The sequence below is a fragment of the Harpia harpyja genome, chromosome 27 (assembly GCF_026419915.1).
Source record: "Harpia harpyja isolate bHarHar1 chromosome 27, bHarHar1 primary haplotype, whole genome shotgun sequence".
Taxonomy (NCBI): Eukaryota; Metazoa; Chordata; class Aves; order Accipitriformes; family Accipitridae; genus Harpia; species Harpia harpyja.
The window spans coordinates 102,385-124,510 of record NC_068966.1 but is presented as its reverse complement, the minus strand read 5'-3'; the positions used below and the strand labels follow the sequence as shown (position 1 = coordinate 124,510).

Here is a 22,126-nt window from a genome sequence, read left to right as displayed (position 1 = left end):
ACAGGGTCCTCCCCGTCAGATCTCAAACCTCTGTAGAGATTCCCTACAGGTGTTTTTGGTTTCAGTGTGTGGTGCTGGCGCAACAGCCCTGCCCCAAATGCAACCCCCCCCAGCCTCTTTATCCCTAGGAATTCAGGTAGAAAATTTAAGTTTTTGAGTTCTTTTCCCTTTTTATCAAATCTAAATTAACCAGAGATCTCAAAATTCATCCCACAGTGGAGAGAGGTAGACACAGGGTTGCCCACATACCCCACGGTGAGCATGGTTTATCCGACAACAGCTTCCAGGTGAATTCTTCTCTGTTATTCCTTCTTACTTCCACAGGTTTTTTTTCCTGTTTGCTGGGAAATTTTTTTTTCAGCTATGTCCAAGGTTATACAGCGCTTTAAACCTTTCTCTCCGCCCTTCTTCCTCCTCTAAATCCCACGCCTGCTGTTATTTGCGTGCACGCAGCCGCTTTATTTTCCTGCCCCGTCAATAAAAATCAACACTGTCACCGTGATTAACAGTTGTGACACTCTGGCTACAGGCACTGCAGCGGGTTCAGGCGCACCGACCCCACGGTGGGGGGTCAAACAGCAAATGTCGGCGTAGGCGTTTGCCAAGTTTATTGCGTCGTTAATCCGCTGCCCGGAAATCTTGGGATAACGAGGGAGTTGCGGGGTAGGTAGGACTGCCAACAGCCGAGCATCTGCCTGTACCCCCCAAACCGTCTGCTTGTGTATTCCCGTTGCCCGCCCTGGAATTAATCAAACCTCTCGTTGACTTATTCTGCCTTAAACCTCCCTGAAAAAGCGAGGGGGAAAGAGGTTGTTCAGCACATGCCAGCTGAGTCACAGCAGGGAACAGCGTTCCTGCCCAAGTGACTCACGCTTCTTAGAACAGAGTGTAAAAAAACCCCAGGGTTTAGCAACAGCTGTTTGCATAAATCGGCAATTTGAGGAATGATTAATTAGGGACCAAACTCAGGGAGTGAAGGAAGCCCCTATCCTGTGCAGAAACCCCTGGGCAGGGGGAATCCCAAATGATTGTATTGCTAATAGCTAAAAATTAATTAAAGAAATGGGGGTTTTTTTCAGCTAAGGGGATGAAATTATGCCCAGAAAAATGGGAAAAAAATAGGATTGGGATAATTTCAGGGGGTTTGTATCAAATATACTCTGAGAGGTGGGTAAGGTAAGAAAGGGCAGCAGCAGGCAAAGGTGAAGGAGGAGGTGTGTTGCAGACAAGGAGCATCACCTTTTCACAGTAGACCACCACCAACATCCAGCAAATTAAGGCATCCTTTCCATTTAGCCCCTTGTAAGAGCAGCTCCCGTTTCTCTTCCAGATACCGGAGTTCGGCTGTCGCCTTGGGAAGGCGCCGCAATTCCAGCACCGGAGCAGTGCAGGATGATCGGGGAGGGACGGATCCGCTCGGATGCAGGCGGGAGCTGTCAAGAGTGAGTGAGGTGCCAAATTAAAGCCGTTAACACCCCAAAATCCGTCCCCTGGCTTGGAACAAGTGGAAGGAGCAAAAATGGGGAGAAAAGGGGATCTTGGCAGTTACCTCCATGGCGCTACTTCGAAATGTGGGGAAGCTGCTGCCCAACGTTGCCCAGATCCAGCAGCGATTGTTTTGTAATTGCTGATGGTAATTAGGCAGAGGTGGGGGGCAAACTCAAACATCTTCATCCCTGGCTCTCTTTAATTCACTAATTAAGGTGAAATCCAGGAAAACAAGCACCTCCGTGTTGTCACAACCCACCCCACTCTGCACAAAGGTGTTGGGCCACCAAAAAAAAAGCAACGCCAAAGCATTCTGAAAGCTGCCCAAAATGATCCATTCCGGGCTTTTTTCCTTCAAATTGACCAAGAAGTAGCTGCGGCATGTTAGCAAGGAGAGGGGATTGGGAAACAAAGCCACATCTCCCATCAAAATATGTTGTCACCAGGGTAAATTAATTACAAATGATGCTCTAAAACACCCCCATCCCATCACTGGAATTATTTCTGGTAAGAAAAATCCTAAAATAAATAAAAATAAGTCACCACCATGTGGATGGGTGTCATTCAGAGGAAGTGCCATCAGTTTAGACCAGGTAAGGGTTGAACCATACCAGCATAAAATCAAATAGAAATTAAACGCAGCAGCTGCCTGGACCAAGCTCAATTAACCTCATTTTCTTAATTATTTTGCAGGCTGAAGGCTTGAAAAAGCAGTTTAAGCCCAAATTTTTGGTGTTTCCACCAAAACAGTGTTTTGGTCTTACAGTGAGAGTGCCCCGCCGGACACAGATGGGCAAGAGTAAGCAAGAGCCAGGACACAATTGTGTGGTGATGAGCTAGGAGCTCATTAATCTAATGACTCGTTATTTAACAATACCTGTAAGAAACAGCAATCAATGATGTAAAGAAATACACAGTCAGGCTCCGGCAAGCCAGCAAACAGTCAGTGTGCTCTTCAAGAGGTGCCTTAATTCCTTACTAGGGGGGACTCCCAGCCTCATTGTGGGCTAAAATTACCAGAAACAGTTAAAAATGATGCAGTTAATTAATGACGGCCTCTAGGAAACGAGGTCTCGCTCGCTTTTACACCGTTACTGAGTCCAACAGGCTTCTCTTGTCCTCGATTCAGAGACCGGGAAAGAGAATGAAAGCCCTCGCAGCTGGGCGGTAAGGTCTTTCGCCCCAACGTCAGCAGAATTGGCATTTCCAGTGATTTTTTTTTTTTTTTAATTATTATTTTTTAAAAAGCAGAAGGGATTCGCATTCCTTTCTGCATGCCGAAGCGTTTCACCCCCTCGTTTCTCTGTCCATCCAAACAATCTGCGATTGATGGAGACGGCGTCTTTCGGGAGAATGAATTTCACCCCATCATGCAGGAATCTGGCCGGGTGGTCACTCACCCTTCACTTAGCTTTTTCTTTTTTTTGCTGTTGTTGGTTTTTTCATCTTATTTACGACTTTAAATTCCAACCCCAAGCTCCAGCCACGGACTAAGTTGCTAAAATACAGCCCAAGAGGGGTTTTTTAGCTTCTCCGCGGAGAGCTTTTAGCTTCTCCTTAGAGGTGGCGCAACGTTAAAGCCCGATGGAACCTTTTGCCACGTAACCGCTAGATTTACCAATTTGTGGGATCTCAAAAGAAAATTAAGTCGAAGGCTGACATTTGACATCACCTTGATGAGTCAGGTGGCTGGCAGACAGCAAGTGTCACACCCTCGCCTCGACTGAGTGCAAACCGCAGCCCCTCTTCAAGCAAAAAAAAAAAAAAAAAAAGAAAAACCCCAAACCCCCCAAAATCCTCCCGAACGAGACATTTGGGAATTCAACCATCGCTGTTTCATCCCGTCCAGTACAACAAACATTTATAACGGCGCGATGTCTTATTTTCTGCCGGTCGGCGCAGTCCTACGGTTCGATCCGTTGCTGAAGGTGAAGTTGATACAGGCAAGCGGCGATTTAATCCGGCAGCGAGCGCTGCCTGTTTCGTCTTGGCTTCGTAGGGTGTTGGTTTTTTTTTTTCTCCCCGTGCTGAGGGAATAGCCGGAGGTCTGCGGGGAGCGGCGCCGAGGATAAACGCTCACATCCCGTTTGCACGACGGGCTCTGCGAGAGGAAACGACACATCGCTGTCAGCGCACCGGTTAGGGAAGGTGCGTGGAGTCAAACTTGGGAGTTTGAGCCGTAATTTAAGAAACTGAAAGAAAATAAAACCCCCAAAATAATAATAATCCACTTATCAACGTCTTTACCTTGAGTCGTCTTCACGTCAAGATTTCCTGCCTGCCCGAATCCTGTATAGATCCACCCACTCTCTCTGCTTGGTGTTTCTCCATCACTTGCAGGACATCCTCCAAAATGGACGGCCCCAAATCCACGTGGAGGGAAAGGAGGGAGCCGGCATGGGAGAGGAAGGACGGCTCGGCATTGCCCTTCTCCTCGGCAAAGCCGTTCGTCGGGGCGGCAAAACGCGAGGCGCAGGGATGCGGCAGCGGGGCGGCGTTTCTGCCCTCGCCGTTCTCCTCCCCACCTTCCCAGCTTCGCGCCGACGGAGCTTTGTCATCGAGGTGTAACCGCGGCGGTTTTGGTGGGGCTTGCGCCGAGGGCAGCGTCAAGGCCTGCGGCCCCCCGATGACGGGCAAGGAGATGGCGTTTTTGAGGAGGGGAGATGAAGTCTCCGAGGACGGCTGCTCGCATCCGGAAATGGTGGCCGTCCTGGAGAATTCGAACGGCGCCGCGTCGGGGCTGTCCTTGTCGGAGTCGAAGCTGCCTTCGGTCCTGGGGAGGAGATGAAACTTGCCCTGAAGGAAGGAGATGTCCCCAAACATGTCGCTCTCCCCGCCGCTGCCGATGTGAATCGTGTGCCTGAAGTCCCCCAAGGGCGGGCTGATCATGTCGGAGGAGAGGATGTCGCGGAGCTTCTCCTTCTTCCCCTTCCTGCTGCCCCTCTTCAGGTAGATCGGCACCTTGGTGGACATCTCACCGAGGAGCAAAGCTCTTCCACGCCAAGTCCAGCCAACTCAAGAGATGGTTGTCGTCCTAGACCTCAGCAACGTGGGCTTTAAAAATAATCTGCAAAATTAAAAAAAAAAAAAAAAGAAGGAAAAATGCTTAAAAGCAAGTTATAACATGTAGGATGGAGATCCTCAACGTCAACACGTCCCAGGAAATTAATTCCAGACGTTCTCCAGTTCTCTATCTAAAATTTGTTGGCTGCGTTATCGATAACAAAACAACCCAGGTAATTAAATCCAGGCACGCGGGGCCTCTCCTCAAGACTAGTTTCGAGTGGGAGAAAAATCAGGAACAGGGTCAGAGCAGGAAATCCAAGAGGATTTACATCTTTATGGGGGAATCGGGGTCCAGAGTTAAAGGTTGGGAGAGCACAGCATTGGAAAGTGGCTTTTCTAGCCCAAAACATTTCAGTTCTCTCTCCTCTTGGCCGTGCATAATCCAGCCCCACCCAACGACGAGCTAAAATAAAAGATAATAGAGATTAAGGCAGGAGGGGGAAGGAAGTTGTTTTTTTTCCCATTTTAGTCATATTCATTCAACTCTTGACAGTTTACGCATTCAGTTCTAGGCCTGATTTTTCAGCTGTAGGGAGGAAGAAAGTAAAAATGGGAAATTTTGGCGATAATAGCATTATGCACAACCTCGGGAGATGCCTTGGTGGGACAGAAAAAGGGATGAAATGGGTTTCAGGCCACCTGAGCATTATTTTTTAATATCAGCATGTGAAAGGTCTGGAGTTTTAGCCTTTATCACTAATTTTCGGGGGGGGGAAAAAAATCCCATCTCTCCACGTTTCTGTAAAACCGTATCCGATCTGCTGTTGACTGCAAGTACAAAACAGAGTTTAAGTCACTTAGAGACAGGTTTGTCCGGCGCTGAGCCCCGCCGCCGCTAAAACAACCGCCCGTAACCGCTTCCAGCCCGTTTTACACCGTTTGTGACACACCTCCTGGTACATCCGCATTTGGAAAGCGAGACCCGACGGTGAAACCACCACCGAAACCACCACGGCTGAGCCCTGCTCCTCAAATCAACCCCCGAACCGTTCCAGCAAGAGGTCACAAGCCTTTCCCCAGCTGTGGTTTTCCCATCAGCTGCCGCCGATGAACAACGCAAAGCCCAGCTGGGAAACCAGTCATTCCCCTTGTGTTTTACAGCCCCAGTAACCAAGTCAGGCGCTTTTCTCCGGCCGAAACCCGCCCCGGCCGGTGCCGAAGAGCCAGCAAAAACCAGTCTGCAGCCGACGCCGGATGAATGGAGCCGGGTGACCTCCCCGAGGGCTGGCGTTTCAATTACAGCAGGAGCCGCGCGCTCGGCGCTGTTAAACACCGCGTCGGTGGGTGTTGGCTCTGGGATTTCAAGCGCTGGGGTTTCGAGGCGGCACGGTCCCACCGAGACTGCAGAGGGCTGCCGGATCATCCTGTTCCTTCCCCGAACCACACCTGACCGCTGCCCCTTGAATTTGTCCTTAAAAATATACCACCACCACACAGAGGGATGGAAAATCCCGTGTTCACCTTCAACCACCTGATGCACCGTCGTTATCGGTAAAAAGCACTGCCGAAACCACATCTGTGGTCTCATCCTGTCTATGCTGCTCACTTTATTCCCCCTTCCCCCCGCCCCAATTGCCTCGTCTTGGTGCCAAACAACACGGTTACATCTCCCCGCCTGTGAACGGAGACCCACGTACGCGCCGCTACAGCCGGAGACGCTCCCGAGGTCACGTTGGGTTGACAGCGGCGTGGGGGAGAGGAGATGGAACGGCAGAAGATCACCCAAACAGCTCGAAACGAAGCACGGACGAGATGCCGACGATGCCGTCAGCATCAGGAACGCGGCCCTGGGAGGAACGCGGTCGCCGGTAAGCCCGTTCCCGGCGGCTCCGGCCAGGGAAAAATCCTGACGATGCAGAATTCGGCTTTGTTAATCCCGGGCGGATTAAAGCGGGTGGCGTAATGACAGCCTGCAGAAGCGGCGGCTGCGCCGCTCGCGTGAAATACAGGCGCCGTGAGGACATCGGGGAAGGGGGGACGAGAGGATGACGGCGGAGCCGATGCTGCACGCAGAGAGGGGGACCGAGGGAAGTGCTTCTTCATGGAGATCTGGATTCGGAGGAGCACCGGTGCTTCCCGAAACGCCTGTCGGATGCGTGGCCACAAGGCACCCTTGCTCAGTCAGCTTCCCCGGTGCCACGCTGGGGAACCCACAGTCGTGGGTTAGCTGCAAAAAAGCACTGAAATCATTAGGGGGAAAAAAAAAAAAAAAAGTGGATTTGTAGGAAAGAAACCCTCTCGTCAGTCAGAAATATTTAATGTTTTCAGGTTAGGATGTGGGATGATGCTGATGGAGACGAGCATGCACCGGGGGGAGACCACCACCATGACAAGGATTGTTCCCCCTCCTGGACAGCACAGGAGCTTCGGTTCAACATCTTCACAGAAATCGCACTCCCTCACCCCAATTTCTCCCCCGCCCCATCCTCCTTTTCCCCAGTCTGGGCTCCGGCCGAAAACCCAGCACCCCACTGGGCTGGGACAAAGGCCGCCTGTGATCGCCGCGAGCGCCGAAGCGAGCTCCCGGGGCCGGGTGAACGCTGGGAAAGTTCAGGGCTGCGGGTAGCGCCCTTTCCCTTTGTGCGCGGGGAGAAAGGAAAGACCTCAAAAAAGGGGATTTGCTGCCAGCGCAGCCTGGGAAAGGGTCAGTGGGCCCCGAAAGCACGGGGAATAGGGATTTTTTTGATCAGAGAAATCCTTAAAATCCCTTTTCCCGGCATTTTCCTGTACCGGCAATCAAGTAAACCTGCTCAAAAGATGGGAGTGTTACCACTGCACCCGATTCCCTGCAGTAGTGATGCAAAACAGGTGGAAAACAAGTCGGAAAGGGAGCAAAACCAAAATAAAACCTGCAATAACTTATTTACGGGTGTTTTCACCAGCGTTCATCCGCGCGGTGCATCCCCCCGTCGGCCAAGCTGCCGCAGGTGCCTCTTCCCAGCCCGCCGGGAGCATCCCCTGGTGATTTAAGTCTTTAACCAAAAGTTTTCCGCTTCCCAATTAACACTGCGTGACGAGACGTACCCCATTAGCACCGTGGTTCGGTCGAGGGGGGATGGCGATTCGCCACGCTGCTGCTAATTAGCATTTCATGAGAGAACCATCGCTAAAAACTCGTTAAAACCCAAGAATAATCCAGGTGTCCCGCACAATGAGACTCGTGGCTGTCAGTAAAGAGAGAAATGGGGAAAATTAGATGTTTTGTGGCAGGATAAAAGCGGGAGGTGCTTCAAGAGAAGATCCGAGGACTTAAACTCGACCTGGGCCCCACATTAGGCTTCGTTTTAACTTCTCGTCGTTAAGAAATCAGCTGAAAGCCTGAGGCACAAGATTTAACATCCCTCCGACCATCTCTGCTGCCATCCACCTCTGGGATATTTGCCCCTTTCCCTGATTTGGGGAAGTAAAATTTCCTACCGAGTAAAATTTGTTTCTTTTTTGCCCGTTTTCATCAATTTGGGCTTCGGTACATGAAATTTTGTTTCTTTTCCACCCGTTTCTGGCAGTTTAGGCTTTGGTTCACAAAAAAATTTGTTTCTTTTTAGCCCGTTTTCAGACATTTAGGCTTTGCTACGTGAAAATTTTGTTTCTTTTTTGCCCATTTTCAGCAATTTAGGCTTTGATACACAAAAATTTGTTTCCTTTCTGCTGGTTTCCAGCAATTTATGCCTCACTATATGAAAATTTGTTTCTTTTCTGCCTGTTTTCAGCAATGTAGACTTTGGGACACAAACATTTTGTTTCTTTTTTGTCCATTTTCAGCAACTTGGGCTTCAGGACGTGAAAATTTGTTTCTTTTTCTGTCTGTTTTCATAATTAAGACTTTGCTACCTGAAAATTTGTTTCCTTTCCACCCGTTTTCAGCATTTTGTGCTTTGCTACACAAAAATTTGTTTCTTTTAGCCCATTTTCAGCATTTTATGCTTCATTATGCAAAGACCTGGCGCTTCCTCAGCCCCCTGGTTACTCTCAGAGCAGCAATTTTCCTACCCCGGCGTCTCCGCAAACTATTTTATCAAGATCCTGCAAAAATAGTGATTAAAAGACGGCGGCTTAAACTCATTTTCCCACTTGAAGGTGCGGAAATCAAGCGAGTGAGCAACCGCCGCGGAAAACGAAGCCAGTTCCTTCCATCTTTCCTCCTCTTGACCCTTTCTGCACCTTTTATCGGTGCCCAGGGAAAATCCTCACCTAAAAATTTGCACCTGGAAAGAGGTTTTGCCCTTGTACCCCCACAGAGGAAGGGATATTCACGCGGGAGATGAACCCCCCCCCCCCTTTTCCCACGGTCCCCGAGCTGGAAGAGCGCCGGGGTGCGAAAAAAGGAGCCTTTGGGGAATAGCAACCCTTCAGGATGGGGATTACAGATTTTTTTAGGGAATAAGGATGTTTCGGAGCGATGCCAAAAGCCTGTGGGGTGATGCCCCGGCAGCCAGCATCGATCCGTGGGGAAGGATTTATCCGAGATCATCCTGGTTATCACAAAAGCTGAAATCAGTTAAAACGGGGAATTAATTTCTCTCCGCAGGATCGCGGTGCCGTCGCTGTCCTACCTCGAGCATCCGGCGCCGAATCCGGATAAGGGGCGCGCACCGGATGGGCAAGCGGGGAGGGAAGCGCTGCTGGTGAGGTCTCCGTGCCGAGGGACACCGCGGCAAGGTGTGTTCGGGACACGGCAGCGCCGGCCGTCTCCTCCTAACAGCCACATCATCAAACGCTCCTGGTTTTTTTCCCCAGGACCAGGAAAACACCGATATCAGGGAGAGATTTTCACCGATAAGGAAAATCCCAGGTGGAAGGCTTGAGGATGAGTAAACGCCGGCACACGGTAGGAAAACACGGCGGCCTCAACCCTAGCCGAACCCCTCCCGTGCCTCAGTTTCCCCGGCTGCATGCCATGCGCCCCACTGCAGCGGTGACAAACCGAAGCCGAGAAGTTGGCGGGGGGGGGGGGGGGTGGGGGGGCGGAAAAAAGCCTTAAAACCAGGGAAAACAGCTCTTTAGTGCGGCTCCTCCCGGCCGAGCCCCACCCGATGCCGGGGGAGCGCCGGGAATTCCCGGGTAGGGATCCTGGCGCAGGCATTTGGGGTGGGATGAGGGCACAGGGCACTCCTCTTTCCCTGTGATGGGGTCGGAGTCCGCTCCAGCTATCCGGGCAACTCCTTGAAATGTGAATTTAAAAATCCCCAAATTCATGAATTCTCTGTTTGCACCGAAAAAAAAAATCCACCCCGAAAAAAAATTCCCGGAGCAGGATCCGGCCTCCCTCCCCGAAAACACGCCATCTATTTCGGGGATCTGTCAGCTAATTTAAGCCGGGGACAGGCGGAAACCTCACAGCTGGGGGCTAAAATTAAGAGGTGGCTGCGGAGAACCGGGGAGGGGGGCGAAAAGGCAGGGGCGGGGGGCGCAGGGGAAGGGATCCGGTCTTTTTTTCCTGGAAAAAAGGATGGAATCATCCCCCCCGCCCTTTAAATTGGGGATCAGGGATGTGACAGGGACACAAAAACATCCTTAATGGCACGAAAAAGAACTGCCCCCCCCACCTCGTCCTCAGCATCCCAACGCAGGGCCTGACCGCTCGCAGCGGTAGGGATTTGCAAACCAGTGCCGTGAGTTGCCGGGAAGAGAGGCCGAATCCCCCCCCGCCCAGCTCCCAAATTTACCGCCGTGTCGCCCACCGTCACCCTACGGCTACACCCGATGCCGACACCGGTGACCCGGAGCGGGGACGGCAACCGGGGTTGGGGGGATCTCACCGGAAAGCAAGACCGGGGTCGCGGCCGATACTCACCGCGCGTCTTCGTCCCGGTCTGGCGGCTGAGCCAGAGCCAACCGCGGCCGTTCCCTTCCTCCCAATGCCGGAGCGTCGGCGCAGCCGGCATCGAGCCAACGTGCAAGCCCCACCCCGGCACGGGGCCTCGCTTCCCCCTTCCCGGGGGGGGACTCCTTTTTTTTTTTTTTTTTCCTCCCCCCTTTCCCAAAACACGGAACGACGGCGTTCGCTTCTCACCGGGATGAAGAGCCGGATGGCTTCGCTTTTCCCACGGCAGGCAGGAACGCCATCGTGCCTCGATTTCCCCACTCCGCCGCGGGAAGATGCAGCGATGCAGCTCTCTGTTAGAAAAATCCCTGGGGAAAGAAAAATAAAGCTGGAAAAATCTGCCCCCCCCCCCCTCCCCCCCCCCGATCCTTGGCCAACTCGTAATGCTGGAGCTGTCACTCGTTTAAATCCCAAATTAGCCTCGTCCTCAAGGATCATCTAATTAAGAGGCAAACGAGATGCCGGCTGCTTCAGTCCTGATGTGTTTGAATCAACCCGACCACCCCCCCCAGCACCCAGCTTGTCCCGCTTGTGTTCTAACCAAAACCAGCATTTTTAGGAGGGGAAACTGAGGCTGGACAAGGAACTTCGAAGCCAAAAATGGGGAAAAAATGGGGTTTTGCTCCTCTGCTCCTGCAGCAGGTGGAAAAAAAACCACCCCCAAAACCTGGAAACTGAAAAAAGCAGGGGGGGGGGGGGAAAAAACTCTTTACCCACGCTGGGAAAAAACAGCATTTTTATTTGGGGTGAGAAGTGCTAAAATCAGCAAAAGATCAGAGGAGGAACCGAGACTGAGATGTGACAGTTGGAGAAGACAACGACACTGCCCAGCTGCTTTGCACTGATATTTGGGGAGAAACCAGAGCTTTTCGGGCAAATCCTGGCCAGCCAGACTTACACGCAAAAATTGAGAGAGGATCTCCCTCCCCGGACCCTGTTTTTCCCCTTTTTTACCCTAAATACGCCCTCACGCCCACATGGGATTTAAAGGGTGAGAGAAGATAAACACGCTGCTTTTACAGAGAGTCTGTAATAAGGCCAGGCGGGTAATTAAGTGGAAAATTAACGAAGAGAGCCGCGCGCCAGCTCAGCACCAACCGACAATGTCATTTTCCAGCCTCCCGACGTCTGTAACTACCCCGCGGCGGGGAGTTATGAAATTCATTCCCTTTCTTCACATCGGATTTACCTTTTCTTTGGCAAAAAACCCCCTTTTTCCACCTTTCTTTCCCCATGCCCGGCCTTGGAGCGGAATGAACACCAGGAGAGCCAGAACTGAGCGGAGCAGGGAGGGATTTTAATTAATTTTTCCAGCTTCCTCGCCGCAAATTTGAGGCAAAAAGTGGGGGAAAAATGTTTCAAACCCAAACCCGACGTTGGTATTTTGCCCACAGCCAAGCCAGGAGCTGCGGCATCCTTCACCGAAACTGGTGAAGCGGTGGTGCAGCCCCCCCGGGCACCTGTAAATTAATTGCTTTTGGACTAATTAAACTCAGAGTCCCATAATGAGGAAGCTCATCCCAAATGATGTCACCCAGGAGGTGAATCGAGGATGCCGGTACCTCGGCGGAGGAGGACTGCGGCCCCGCCATGTGCCGAGATTCCCCTTTCCACACCAGGATTTCCCCTTTTCTGTGGGTAAATTCAGCTGGAGGATTATCTTCGTTTACCTAACGAGCAGGAGAGGAAGACACAAGGAGTCCGTGCCCTCCCACTCCAGCTAACGAGTGACCCCAAATCGCCCTGCACCCACATCGCTGTTAATCCAGCACATCCAAAACCACACCTGCAAAAAAAAAACAAAAACCCTCCGCTACAAAACCCAGCTTCCTGCCACCTCATGCTTAGCATTAATCAATTAATTAGCAATTATTAGGATGGAGTCTCCGCCTCCATCCACGGAGCAGAGTCCCACCACGGCAGGGTGGCTCCAGGAGGAACCGGGGCACGGTGCAAAGTCGGCACCTCGTGAAAGGGGGTCAGGCGAAGGCAGCTTCGGGCACGGGGACAAACACAAGCGTTTTGGGTGGGTTTTAACCAAAATTCAAAGTGTATTTTAACATCCGTTTGTTTCCAGGAAGGAATTAAGTCGTAGGTGGAAGAAGGGTCGAAAAAATAAGTCTCTGTCCCGACGATTTAGATTTTAACAACTTGAGCGGCAACGCACGGACTCTTCCGCTCGCCCGTGGCGTCCTCCCGCTGTATGTACAGGCGGGCGTAGGTACCCCCGACCTGGCCCTTCGTCAGCCGGCCGGGATTGATGCAGACACAGCCCAGCACATCCTGCGGGAACACGAGAGCGATAGTCACGGATCTGGATGCCGACAGCCGCCCGGTTACAGCCAACGCGGACGCCGACAGCCGCCCAGCTACAGCCGCCGCCGTGACGCCGGGTGACCTGCCAGCTACACTGCCCCGCACGAGGCTGTGCTTTAGTCGTGCTGTACACCAGGTTTTGTGCAAATTTGTCAAAATACAGTGGGTTTTGGGGGGGTATTTCGGCAGGTGCGCACGCCGACTGACCTTAACGAAGTACCGCAGCTCTGACGGGGTGATGAGGACATCCGGTGTGACGGGTAACGAGGCATAGCTGTAGAAGGTCTCATAGTCAACGTTGAGCTCCTCCGAGGGGGGGTACAGCGGATAGTAACTGCCAGCGCGGGGGGGGAAAAAAAAAAAAAAAAAAAAAAAAAAAGGTTACCGCAGCCGGGAACACCCGCCTCCGCCTGTAGCAACAAGGCTTGGATGCAACCAGCAGATAATTTTGGCTTAGAAAGAGTTTTTTCTGCTGCTTTTGGCTGTCCCCAGATATCTGCTGTCTCTGAGGGCAGCTATCAGGAAGGCTGACACACACCCATCCGGAGGACTTACAGTGCTAAAACCCTCCGAATCCTGTTCTTAAAGGGTTACAAAACCCAAAAAGGACATTTTTTAGGTTAAAAAAAAAGGCTTTGAAAGGGAAGATGGTGAGAACAGTACAGGATTTCCCTCGTTTGGCCACAAAAAAGCCCTTTTTGGGTTCGACCAGGTGTTTGTACGAAGCCCTCACCTCCTCTGCGTCAGGATGTGCTTGAGGATTCGCGTGAACCTGTCCGAGATTCCGGATGAGCTGCGAGAGAAAATGAGCTGTAAAACGGTTAAGAAAAGGAAGGAAAAGGAAAAAAAAGCTCGCAGGCTGTGCTGATTAATTAGGCACGTTGCCTAATTAACAACCCCTCTGCCAGGCACAGAGGGATGGGGGGCAGCTCTGTTTCCCCACCACATGCGCCGGGAGAGAAACAAACCGCCAGAGGAGACAACCGAGAGGCAACGGTCCCGGACGAGGCTTCCTGCCAAGATCCCGCAAATTTGAGGCTGGATCTGGCCGCCGATGGGAGATTCCCCGCTCCGACGCTTTCCTGAATTCCCGGCTTCCTGCCAGCACCCACCTGCTGATCTCCTCGGCACCCATGTGGAAGAGCAGATCGGTGGAGGTCAGGCCGAAAACGACGCCGTCGACGTCCAGGGTGCAGGGGTCCGACACGAAGTGCACGCGCTGCCCGGGGGAGGGAGAGGGTGACGCCAACCCTGCTGTCGCCAGCGCAAAACAGACCCGAAAACACCCGCAAGGCGCCCCAAAACACCCCAACGTGCTCAGCTTTCCTTAAACGCCCCCAAACCCGCCCCAAAATGCCCCAAACCCGCCCCAAAATGCTGCAGTCACACTGGGCTTACCTCAAATACCCCAACTCTGCCCTAAACTTGCCCTAAAAATGTCACAATTATGCTGAGCTTTCTTTAAACGCTCCTAAGCCAGTCCTAAAACACCCCAAACCCACCCCAACACCCCAAACCTGCCTTAAAATGCTGCGATCACGCTAAGCTTTCCTTAAATGCCCCTAAACCAGTCCTAAAACACCCCAAACCCACCCCAAAAATACCCTAAACTTGCCCCAAAATGCTCCAGTCACACTGGGCTTTCCTCAGATACTCTAAATCTGCCCTAAACTGCCCCAAACCTGCCCTAAAACATCACAATCATGCTAAGCTTTCCTTAAACACCCCCAAACCCACCCCAAAATGCCCCAGTCATGCTAAACTTACCTGAAATGCCCCAAACCCACCCCAAAATGCTGCAGTCACATTGGGCTTTCCTCAAATACCCTAAATCTGCCCTAAACCATCCCAAACCTGCCCTAAAACACTGCAGTCATGCTGGGCTTTCCTTAAATGCCCCTAAACCAGTCCTAAAACACCCCAAACTCACCCCCAAAATACCCCAAATCTGCCTTAAAATGCTGCAGTCATGCTAAGCTTTCCTTAAACGCTCCTAAACCAGTCCTAAAACACCCCTAAACCAGCTCTAAAGTGCCACAATCATGCTAAGCTTTCCTTAAGCGGCCAAAATGCACCCCGAAAACGGCCGCAGCTGTGCTGGACTTTCTACCAGGAGCATCAGAAGCTGCTCCCTAGGAAAAAAAGGAGTTAAATTAGGGAATTTTAACCCAAAAAAGGCTGGGAGAAGCATAGGATCACGGCGAGAGCCAAGAAGGAGCTCTGCGTGGCACCAGCATGACTGCTGCAGGTTTCCCAGTGCTGGCACCGTCTCACTGCGTTTATTTAATTCCCCGTTTGCTCATTAAGCATCTTGGGGAACACCCTGACCTAACAAGCGAGGCATGAGGACCACCGGATTTCCGCTCCCAAATCCCTTCTTCCCCAGGAAGTTGCAGCTTTGCTGGTATTTGCTCCCAAAGGGGATATTTTTTGGCAAGAAACTGCTGCCGGATGGAAGAAGATGCCAGAAAAAAACCCAGGGAGATTGCACCTCAAACCTCGGCAACTTGTTTTTGTAAGGACAGGTGGGATTTTCCTGGAAATTCAATGTTATTCGGCTTCTTTGGGGTAAAATAAAAAAAGCGGAATCCCTGAATGGGACGGGGGGTTCGTTACCGGTTTGTCGTCCTTCGGCAGCTCAGGGTAGAGGAACGGCGGCTGCGGGTAGATGTAGTCGTGGTGGACGTCGCGCAGCGAGGGGACGAAGACGAGCTGAGAGCCGGCACTGTTGGAAAAAAGAGGGAAAAAACCCAGGTGATTAATTAACAGTCAGGACCGAGGAACATTAACACCTGGAAACGGCGTTTCATGTAGAAATGACAGCCGGACACCTTCAAAAATAGCCCGTTTTGGGGCATTCTGGCAGCGAGAGGACCCAAAATCTGCTGAAATCGCCCCAAAAACCTACTCAGCTTTTGCAGGAGAGGTGTTTCACCCCACGGGAAGGGAAAGGGCTGCGAGAAGGTGAGGTTTTTCTGGGATCGAAGCCCCTGGGAACAATCGGGCTGCGAATACAACCTTCCCCTGTTGGGAGGGACCTCACCTAACCAGAGAAGCATTAAAAAAAAAGCTTAAAACCAGACTTTTTAGTTAATTTAAACAACAATTATAAAGAAAAGGCTTTGAATACACCGTGAGGTGGAGGCCGTGGTCGGAGAGATGCTGGAGGGGCGTGAAGAGGTGTTTTGGGGTGTCCCCCCACCCCTCGACGCAGGTCACCCGGCGTCAGGCGGGGTTGTTGATGGTGAGAGGGACGAGAGTGGCGCGTCCCTGTCCCTGCCGGAGTCTGGCAGAGGATGAAAAAGGCTGGCAGCGCCCGGCAAGAAGGAAAAAAACCAAGAAAAACCACCAAAAAAACCCCACAAAAAAACCAACCCCCCCCCCCCCACTTGTTCTTTGTTCACGCCGTCCCTCGCACCGCCGGGAAGGACGAAGCGCTGTCAACCAGCCCCGGGATGACACCGGGCAGGGGAAAAAAAAAAAAAAAAAATGATGCTGACCGTTCCCGGTTCCTTTTTCCTTGTTTTTTTTGTGGAGGAGAAAAGCCAGGATCCAGCTATAAACACATCCCGCAGCAGGCAAACACAGCTCAAATCCATTTCAGAGCCTGTTACGAGGCTTTTGACCCAAATCAAATGATTTTCCCCCCTCTGCCACCCGTTTCCCTCGCGGGAATTGGTGGAAACCTCCCCCATCCAGAGCCTGTTTGGTGCAGAAAAAGGAGTTTTATAAGCAAAAACTACGTGTGGAAACTAATAATTTCACGCAGTTACCATCCCTACCTTCTCGTGCCTTCGATTATCGTCTTCAGGCAGAGCTTGAAGACCTCAGCGAAGGACCCCAGGAGCTGGCAGTTCTAGGAATTGAGGGAAAACAATGGGATTTGCACAATTCCCCCTTCTTTTGGGGTGCAAGGTGAGGACGCTGGAACACCCCCACCACCTTCCCCAGCTTCTTTGCCCTTCCAGAGTCCAGCACCACGGATCAATCAACCCAAAATCTACACGGATGTAGGAGTTTGGGGGAAAATCAGCCCCCTACACCGCCCCGCCGAGCCCCCCCACCGAGGGATGAAGCAAAGGGGGGGACCCCCAGGGCCCCCCAATTCTCCCTCACCTCCACTTGCTCATGCTTGGCATCCAGGAATGGCCCAAACTGTGAAGAAACGGTAAAAAAATCAGAGAAAACCACAAGCAGGGACGGCCCCACGCATGTCGCCGGCCCCAAGAGCCAAGTTAAACACGTTAAACTGCCCAGAAAAAGGTATTTTTGGTAATAATTCTTGTTAATAAAGCTCAGATTTTATCCTGCAACCCAGGCCAAACAGAGCCCAAAACGGAGACTGATAAAAGCAGCAGGTCCTTTTGGAGCAGGAAGGGAGACTTTGACTGCTGGGGATGCTCAAAGAGCACAATTTGCTCTTAAAACAGGGCTTTTTTTGTCACTTTAGGGTGAAAAACAGATATTTTGGGATCATGCCCGAGCCGCCTCTCTCCTCAGCAGCATTTTTTTATGCCGATTTTCAAGGTTTCGAAACCTCAAATGTGTTTTGACGCTGCGGTCTCTTGTTTTATAATATATAATCGCTTCAATTAATAAAAATAATTGATTGATATAATAAAATCAGGGTCCCCCAAGCCCCCCCACCCCAAGATCGGGGGGACCCCGTCCCCGCTGCGGCCCCTCACCAGGATGCAGACGTCGGGGCGGTCGCGGACGATCACCTCGACGAGGTCGGCGAGCGGGTCGTAGGCGATGCTGTCGGAGGTGGTGTAGGGTCCGCAGGCCACCAGCACCATCCTCTGCTCTGCGGGGACAAAAAAAGGGGGGTTTTGGGGACAAAAAGGGGGGTTTTGGGGACACCCCAAAACCTTTCCCTGGTCCGGTGGGGAAGGTTTAACACATCTCGGCTTTAAACCGCAGCGGCCGCCGGCAGGGGAAGCGTTGGGGCTCACCTGGGGCTGGCTCCGGCGGCGTGTGGAAGGGAAGGGGCACCCCCTGCAGATAAACCATAAACACTGCCTCAAAATCTTCCTTTTTTCACCCCCAGACCCGTTCCTGGGACGCCGGCAGCGCCGTGCCGTCACCTCGTAGAGCTTCGAAACCACCATCTTCCTCCCGGTGCTGTTGGTCCCCTCCAGTGCCACGATCTGAAGGCGGGTGAGAAAATGGCGTCAGCCTCAAAATCTGGGTGAGGAAGGTTGGGGTGCTCCCCCCATCCCGCACCCCAAAAATCACCGCAACCGCACCTGACCGGGAAAGAGGGAATATTCCTTCAGCTCCGAGAGGTCGAGGGGGACTTGTCTGCCCGAGGAGTGTTCCCGGTCACCTTCCAGCACCACCGATTTGGCGTTGAGCTTCCCGTTGCTGTCGCAGCCGATCTGACCCAGCACCGTCACCGGTTCCTGTGGGAGAACGGCAAAAAAAAAAAAACCTCAAAAACCAAAACCATCAACCCAGTCAGTTTTTGCCCCAAAATACCAAGAGGTTCCCCCCAAAAGTGGGTGTTGGGGCAAGGGGTTCACCTGCGCCGGGAGCAACACCGAGGCAAAGTCCTCCAGGTGATGGTGGCTCTTCAGGACGTCACCGAGCTCCTCGATCCTCCAAGACAGCACTACGGAGGAAGCACAGGCGTTATCCGTACCCCAAAACGCCTCCCCAAAAACGGGGTTACCGCCAAATCGAGGTGGGGATCCCCGCCCAGGGTCGTGGCGTCACCTTCCCGGACGTCAAGCGCTTTCTGGAACATGAATTTGTAGCTTTTTGTCAGATTTTCTTCCGGGGAACCGAAAAGTTTTGGGGTGCAACTGCGGCCGCCCCGACCGCTCCAGGAAGGACCCTGGACGGAGCCGAACAAGGCCACCACCTCGCCGCGGCTGCTGCGCGCCGTGTATTTTTGGGAGGGGGTGACGCTGCGGGGACAAAAAGGGGGGGGGGTGACGGTGTCAACCGGCGACGGCACCACCGCCGAGCGCCGGCGACAGTCCCGGCGCGACGGTTTACCTCGGGGAGAAGGTGTTGGGAGAGAAAAGCACGTAGGGGCTGCGGGAGGAGAGGGTCCGCTTGGGCCGGGGGTTTTCCGGGGTGGAATTGCTGCGTTTTTGGGAACCCTGTGGAAAAAAAAAATAAGGGATGTTTTTGGGGTGAAGGGGTTTCGACGCAGAAAATGGTTAATTTGGGGGTAGGTTTTGGGGGGTTGGTGTTGGCGTGCACCTTGGACGGCGTGGTGTAGGTGTCCAGCAGCTCATCATCTTCTTCCTCGTCAAGGCTGCCGGCTCGTTAAGGAGCTCCCAAGAGCCTTATTTTTGGGGGGACACCCACCAGCACCCCCCTAAGCCATGAATTCCTCCCGTTAACCGGTGCTAACGAGGCCTCATTTCCGGAGAAAAGGCCACACGTGTTCCACTGAGGGAGGGTTAGCGGGATGCACCCCACACGGGACACTAACACCCCGTTTTTTTTAAGAATCGCCCCAAAACCCGCGGGATACAGCTCCTGGAGGGAGTAGATGTCGTGGAGACCACCGTAGCGGTTGTCCCGTTTCTGGTGGTACCTGCTACTCCGCTTGGTGAGGACCTGGAGGAGGAAGAAGAGGAGAAGGGTGAGTGTGTGTCCCCTTCTTTTCCTGGGGGTTTGGGGGTGAGGGGGGGATACCGGGGGACCCCCCCACCTCGTGTTCGAAGGCGTCGAGGCCATCGGTGGAGAGCTGGGTGCCGAGGTTCTTGCTGGTGACGAAGGCCAACAGCTCGTTGGCCAACGCCTCCGGGTCCAGCTCGTGGGTCAGGCACAACTCCACCACTGTGGGGAGGGAGGGGTTAATGGGGTTGGGGGATCCCCCCCAGTGCACCCCAAAACCCACCGGTGGGCCTCCTGCCGTCCCCCACACACCTTCCTCCTCCCCATCTCCTGCTCTGGAGCCTCGAAAATCCCAGCTCACCTTGTACCCCCCAAAATCTGGCAGCTCCCAAAGTCCTGACCCCCATAACAACCCCCCCCCCGACCCCCAAACCACCCGACACCCCCCAAACACTCCCCTACTACCCCCAACACCTCCCCTGACACCCCAAAACCACCTGAAACCCCCTCAAACACTTCCCCTGACACCCCCAAGTTACCCCAAACTCCCTCAAACAACCCTGACGCCCCCAAGTCACCCTAACCCACAGACACATCTCTCCTGGCACCCCCAAAACACCCAAAACCTCCCGACACCCCCAGCCCCCCCCAAACACCTCCACTAACGCCCCCCATGCACCTGACACCCCTCGAACCCCTTCCCTGGCACCCCCAAACTCCTCACCTGACACCCCAGATCACCCAAAACTCCCCTCAAACAACCCCCCCGACACCTCCCGAACACCCAACACCCCACAAACACACCCCCAACACCCCCAGAACACCCAAACTCCCCTCAAACAACCCCCCCGACACCACCAGACCACCCAACACGCCCTTAAACAACCTCCCTGACACCCCCAGACCACCCAACACCCCCTCAAACCACCCCGACACCCCCAGACCCCCAAACTCCCCTCAAACAACCCACCGACACCCTCAGAACACCCAAACCCTCCCTCAAACCACCCCCTCACACCCCCAGCCCCCCTAATACTCCCCCAGCTCACCCAAACCCCCCTCAAACCACCCCATGACACCCCCAGCCCCCCAATACCCCCAGGCCATGCAAACTCCCTTCGAACAACCCCCCTGACACCCCCAGAACACCCAAAACCCCCTCAAACCACCCCCTGACACCCCCAGCCCCCCGATACTCCCCCAGATCACCCAAAACCGCCTCACACAACCCCCCGACACCCCCAGCCCCCCCAATACTCCCCTCCTCCCCCCCCCCCCCAACACCTACTAGCACCCCCAGGCCGTGCCCCCCCCCCAATTCCCCGGCTCCCTCACGCCTGGCGGGCACGTCCTCCCCCTGGCAGCGCAGCTCGAAGAGCCCCAGCTCCCGCAGCACCGCCTCGGCCGACACCGGCTCCGCCATCCCGGCGGCGAAAAGCCCGCCCGAGCGCGACACCGCCGCGCTTAACGGCAGCAGGGAGGGAAGCGGGTGGGGCCGCGCCTTATAAGGAAAGAGCGCAGGGGAAAGAGGCGGGGCTATGCAGATGTAGGGGGTCAATAAGCCAACGGGAAAGGGATGGGCGGGGGGAGGGGGCGTGGCCGGCACCCCCCTCCACCGCCCCACCCCGTCCCGCCGTGGAGGGAAAAGGCGGGAATTTTCCCGCCCTCCCGGCGTTTCCTCACAGCGCTGAGGAGGGAAGCGGCGCCTCACGGGGACCGGACCGGAGGGACCGGACCGGACCGGACCCCACCCCGGAGGGGTCGTCCCCGCTCCAGGCAGACCGCCCCGGTCCCTGACAGGACCACCCGGATCCGTGACAGGATCCACTCAGGTCCCTGACGGGATCCACCTAGATTCCTCACAGGACTCACTCTGATCCCTGACAGGATCCACTCAGGTCCCTGACAGGACTCGCCCGGATCCCTGACAGGATCCACTCGGGTCCCTGACAGAACCACCCGGATCCCTGACAGGATCCACTCAGGTCCCTGTCAGGACCCACCCCGATCCCTCACAGGACTCACCCTGATCCCTGACAGGATCCACTGGGGTCCCTGACAGGACTCACCCCGATCCCTCATGGGATCCACTCCAATCCCTGACAGGACTCACCCCGATCCCTGACAGGACCCACCCGGATCCCTCACAGGATCCACCCAGATCCCTGACAGGATCCACTCAGGTCCCTGTCAGGACCCACCCCGATCCCTCACAGGACTCGCCCCGATCCCGGACAGGATCCACTGAGGTCCCTGACAGGATCCACCTAGATTCCTCACAGGACTCACCCGGATCCCTGACAGGATCCACTCGGGTCCCTGACAGGACTCACCCTGATCCCTGACAGGATCCACTCCAATCCCTGACAGGACTCACCCCAGCCAAGGCAGCTCCGGCCCCAGGACCCCTGCAGGCCCCCTCACGCCTCCTCACCCCAAAATGTATATATATATATATACATAAAACCCTATATATAAGCCCTAAACACGCATTAGCTATGGGGTTTTGCACCTGAGAGATAAAGGCATTGCGTCAAGCGGCAGCGCTCCTCAGCACCCGGCGGGTCGAGGGGGGCTGGTGGGATTCGCCCTGAGGCAAAGCTGGAGGGGGGAGAAAGGACCAGCAGGAAAAGAGCTTTGATATTAATAATGTTTCTTGGGTTTTGGGTTTTTTTCTTTATTTTTAATTTACACGATAAAAAAACCACCATTATGGCACCCGGTAGGCGGAAGATCCCTGACTGAGGCGCTGGGAAAGAGCGCGGAAGCGAGAGGCGATGGCAGCCGCGTCGTGGGGGGGGGCCCGGAAATCGGCTGAGACCCGGCGTCACCCCCCCGCCCCAGGCTCCTTCAGTA

At 53.8% G+C, this 22,126-nt stretch overlaps 2 protein-coding genes and 1 long non-coding RNA gene across 9 annotated transcripts; 1 reads left to right on the top strand and 2 right to left on the bottom strand.

Moving 5' to 3' along the window:
- Positions 1-2,900: 2,900 nt before the first annotated feature.
- On the bottom strand, positions 2,901-11,042 carry CDC42EP2 (CDC42 effector protein 2). 5 transcript variants are annotated; one of them, XM_052775085.1, is made up of 3 exons: positions 10,568-11,042; positions 3,736-4,555; positions 2,901-3,589 (listed from the first exon to the last, which is right to left on the bottom strand). In XM_052775085.1, exon 2 carries the CDS (start codon positions 4,459-4,461, stop codon positions 3,748-3,750), a length of 714 nt encoding a protein of 237 aa, XP_052631045.1. In that variant the 5' UTR covers positions 4,462-4,555; positions 10,568-11,042; the 3' UTR covers positions 2,901-3,589; positions 3,736-3,747. The 5 variants fall into 5 exon arrangements, with proteins under 5 accessions (XP_052631045.1, XP_052631044.1, XP_052631046.1 ...); XM_052775084.1 differs by lacking the exon at positions 10,568-11,042 and adding an exon at positions 10,349-10,508; XM_052775086.1 differs by lacking the exon at positions 10,568-11,042 and adding an exon at positions 9,108-9,214.
- On the top strand, positions 9,131-9,509 carry LOC128135994 (uncharacterized). Its single transcript, XR_008233241.1, has 2 exons — positions 9,131-9,213; positions 9,292-9,509. It is a non-coding gene; the product is annotated as an uncharacterized LOC128135994 (long non-coding RNA).
- A 55-nt stretch (positions 11,043-11,097) lies between the features above and the next one.
- POLA2 (DNA polymerase alpha 2, accessory subunit) lies at positions 11,098-21,981 on the bottom strand. 3 transcript variants are annotated; one of them, XM_052775075.1, is made up of 18 exons: positions 21,783-21,981; positions 19,365-19,492; positions 19,185-19,270; positions 18,908-18,962; positions 18,698-18,804; positions 18,413-18,606; positions 18,220-18,308; positions 17,944-18,099; positions 17,782-17,844; positions 17,650-17,692; positions 17,383-17,501; positions 16,811-16,849; positions 16,477-16,550; positions 15,311-15,419; positions 13,807-13,913; positions 13,428-13,487; positions 12,902-13,028; positions 11,098-12,661 (listed from the first exon to the last, which is right to left on the bottom strand). In XM_052775075.1, the coding sequence occupies exons 1-18, from the start codon at positions 21,979-21,981 to the stop codon at positions 12,515-12,517; spliced, it is 1,902 nt and encodes a 633-aa protein (XP_052631035.1). In that variant the 3' UTR covers positions 11,098-12,514. The 3 variants fall into 3 exon arrangements, with proteins under 3 accessions (XP_052631035.1, XP_052631036.1, XP_052631037.1); XM_052775076.1 differs by lacking the exon at positions 21,783-21,981 and adding an exon at positions 20,606-20,989; XM_052775077.1 differs by lacking the exon at positions 11,098-12,661 and having other exon boundaries at positions 13,428-13,504.
- Positions 21,982-22,126: the final 145 nt, after the last annotated feature.